This window comes from Sitodiplosis mosellana, unplaced genomic scaffold (assembly GCF_009176505.1).
Source record: "Sitodiplosis mosellana isolate CC-2019 unplaced genomic scaffold, AAFC_SMos_1.0 Smas_scaffold_4401, whole genome shotgun sequence".
Lineage (NCBI taxonomy): Eukaryota > Metazoa > Arthropoda > Insecta > Diptera > Cecidomyiidae > Sitodiplosis > Sitodiplosis mosellana.
The window spans coordinates 20-3,095 of record NW_022599643.1 but is presented as its reverse complement, the minus strand read 5'-3'; the positions used below and the strand labels follow the sequence as shown (position 1 = coordinate 3,095).

The 3,076-nt window shown below is 36.2% G+C and overlaps 1 protein-coding gene across 1 annotated transcript; it reads right to left on the bottom strand.

Annotated features, from left to right (window-relative positions):
- Window positions 1-359: 359 nt before the first annotated feature.
- LOC129572197 (uncharacterized) lies at window positions 360-2,255 on the bottom strand. Its single transcript, XM_055452141.1, has 4 exons — window positions 2,237-2,255; window positions 1,979-2,101; window positions 1,752-1,904; window positions 360-1,596 (listed from the first exon to the last, which is right to left on the bottom strand). The coding sequence occupies exons 1-4, from the start codon at window positions 2,238-2,240 to the stop codon at window positions 1,391-1,393; spliced, it is 486 nt and encodes a 161-aa protein (XP_055308116.1). The 5' UTR covers window positions 2,241-2,255; the 3' UTR covers window positions 360-1,390.
- Window positions 2,256-3,076: the final 821 nt, after the last annotated feature.

Here is a 3,076-nt window from a genome sequence, read left to right as displayed (position 1 = left end):
GTTTCCGAAATATGTTAATGAGTCCACCAAAAATGGTCAATTTGTATAAAAAATACCTAGTAGTTCCAAACTTTTGCACGGTAGTGTACTTATTACATACAAACAGTTAAGGTTGCACAAATGCAGCAAAATGATATCTTCTATTTAAAAGCGTAACAGAAAAGTTGATGGTTGAACAAAGCAACAATATTAATATTGTTGACCACACAAATTGATATGGTCAAAGATTGACAAAAAAATGTATTGGAATAATTCTACCGGTCACATCCCAGCATTAAATTTGAGGGGTGGGACCCAAATACTTGCTGCTTCTTTTGAAACCTAAACAACATCAATTCTCTATCAAAAAAGAAAACACATTGTCTTTTGAATAGTTTGATATTTTATTGATTCTAATTTTATTATAATATCCACTTCATTTTGCTCACATCAGAATGAGTATGAGTTGTTCGTGTGTTTGCTTAACAGCCTACCAATATACAAGCAGATATATTTTTTTTATTGTGTGATTATAACCGTTTTTTTCAGTTTGTTTATAACAAAACGAGATGAGATCTTTCGACTGTTAAAATAATGATTGATGTGTGATGTTCGAAATAGTTTCGATGCAAAATTGTACATGAACAATGGATTTAAAGATTTTCTAAAAGGTGTTTGGTGTGCTGACCTATCTTGGTGCAGCAAGAAAACAGACATGTTACAAATATAGTAAAGATTGAAAAAGACATTATTTCCTTTGCTAGCAAATAGCTCTCTAAAACTGATATATAATCATTCAAAGCTTAACCAATTTAAATTTAAATATTCAATTATAGTCGTGAGTTCCAGTGTTTGTTTCGTTTGTTTTTTTTTTTCAAAAAAATTAAACTACAAATTTTCTAAATATCTTTTTTTTCTTCGATTAATTGTATTATTGTTGCTTTTGCTAGGAAAAGAGCGACAACGTATTGATTGGCCGATGATTTCGAATTGAAGTTTGATCTCAGCAGCCGCTCAATAACAACGTCGGCTCCGTCCATTCGTATTGTAAATTGACTAATTTATATATAAATGAATGATATTTATAGATTGTTTTCTTAAATTGTGTCTTTTTTTTAGGTAAATTTTGAGCGTTTCGTATTTATCGATAACACCCTGCGAGAAAAGTAGTTTCAATAAAAATAACATGCATTGCCAACATTGTCGATGACACGAATAATTTTGCAGCCCCTAACTAAATGCTTTGCCGATTTCCATCTACGAACTATTCCCGGAGAGAAAAGTACGTTCGAATGTTCTGTTTTTCATTCTGTGTTTGTCTAAACGAACCATTCTTCTTTTTGTGCAGCTACCGTCATCGAATCGTCATCTACGAGGCCCAGCGATAGATCGGGCAATTGTCGCATTGCATTTAGTTGAGTATCATACGCCAAATAGTCAACGGACGGATTGTCACCATCAGCATTTTTATCGAAACGTAAATGATGATTTGCAGTGAAAACGCTGCCAATCTCGCAGGGTGTTGCATGTTTCCCGAATACGTCATTGTATCACTAGTCGTTCGATTTATTGTCGTCGTTTTACTTGATCCATTTGTGTTGCAATGGTGATTGTTTACTGATTTGAAAAGATAAAAATAGGTAAAACCGCATAAAATCCACATCATATTTGGTTTTATTCTAATCGATTTGTTATTCGATTTTTGATTTAGAGAGTTTTTTTTGTTTCAAATTTCGGGACGATGTTGAAGTGGGGGTGATTTGAATACTAACATTGTAAATTGTTATTATCCGAGGTGGATGTGCGTAGCCGACAGAACCAAATAGCAATGCCAACGAAGCAGCCGCTCAACAGTAAAAACGCACTCACCGCCAACAGCACCAGCCAAGTCATTTCCAGGCCAAAAATCGTTTTTGCCTCCACATCTGAAATGGAGCATTTGCTTCAGAAGAGCAACGTTTTCTTCTCAATTTGAAATTTATGAAAGAGGAATACTTACTTGGGCATGGTGAGTGTGGAGCTTCATCTGTTCCATCGCCGCAGTGATTGATGCCATCGCACATCAAATCGGCTGATATGCAGAACTCGGTGGATTTGCACCGGAATTCCTTGCAAGCATGGTCTGAAATGGGAGTGTTATTCTTTGAATTGTTATATACTTTTAACTGGCATTAAAATCGAAAAAGCCTCTGATAAAGATGACAAAACAGCCAAAAAATTTGAACTAATTCTTTTTCAATATTGTCAATTTCATTACCCATTTGCTTCCTCTGCGGTGAAACGAAGCCCGCCGCGTTGAACAGGCGAGATAGTGCACACAACATTAGCGAGAACAGTACAGCACACTGTACTGCTCTCGCTCTAACACACACTGCAAGGCGCATAATACGAACTGAGCATAGAAGCGTAGAGAGCCAACACACACCAGTACGCATGGCTACTACGATTGAGTGTTTCAAGTCCTGTTCAACGCGGCGGCATATGGGTACCCGTTGCGTTTAGATTAATTTCTCAACGTGACAATTTCATGAAAAGAAATGTAAATTTCATGGCGTGTACAAAAACAAAGTGGCTGCTTCAATACCAGCTGTCTCTTTTGTGTTTCGATCCATCCTCGTCTAATACCATTGATTTTACATGTAAAATAACAACAAGAAACGACAAAAGTGACCTCTCGTAGCGGCACAGTTGAAACTAACGAAACAAACACAATTGAACATGTCATTTTCATGTTCAGTGTTGGTTCTGTTGTTTACCGTATAGCCGGAGAGAGATGTCTACAGCTTAGTGGCATTGAATGACATTCAACACCCATGTTTCGATCCATAAACAAAATATTGGTGGCGAGGATTTTTGTTATTGAATTTATCTATATTCTTAAGAGTTCAATTTTGGAATAGAATTCAATTGGGTTCGACAGCTACAGGTATTTATGTTGAAGATGCATTCTTTGGAGTCCATGCAAATACCGAACGAATCATGACAATTATTATCAAGTGGATAAAAGACATATCTGGCGGAACATGACGTTCGTCTTTCGTCATGGTAATCAAAGTGTTTTATTTACTTCGCACCGAGATAAAGAGTAATTGCGTAT

Bases quoted from the DNA above. Each gene is read 5' to 3' on its own strand.
- LOC129572197 (XM_055452141.1), bottom strand. The intron at 1,905-1,978 runs GTAAGTATTCCT...GCTCCATTTCAG, and splicing joins TCCACACTCACCATGCCCAA to ATGTGGAGGCAAAAACGATT. The intron at 1,597-1,751 runs GTTAGTATTCAA...TTTTCAAATCAG, and splicing joins GGATAATAACAATTTACAAT to TAAACAATCACCATTGCAAC.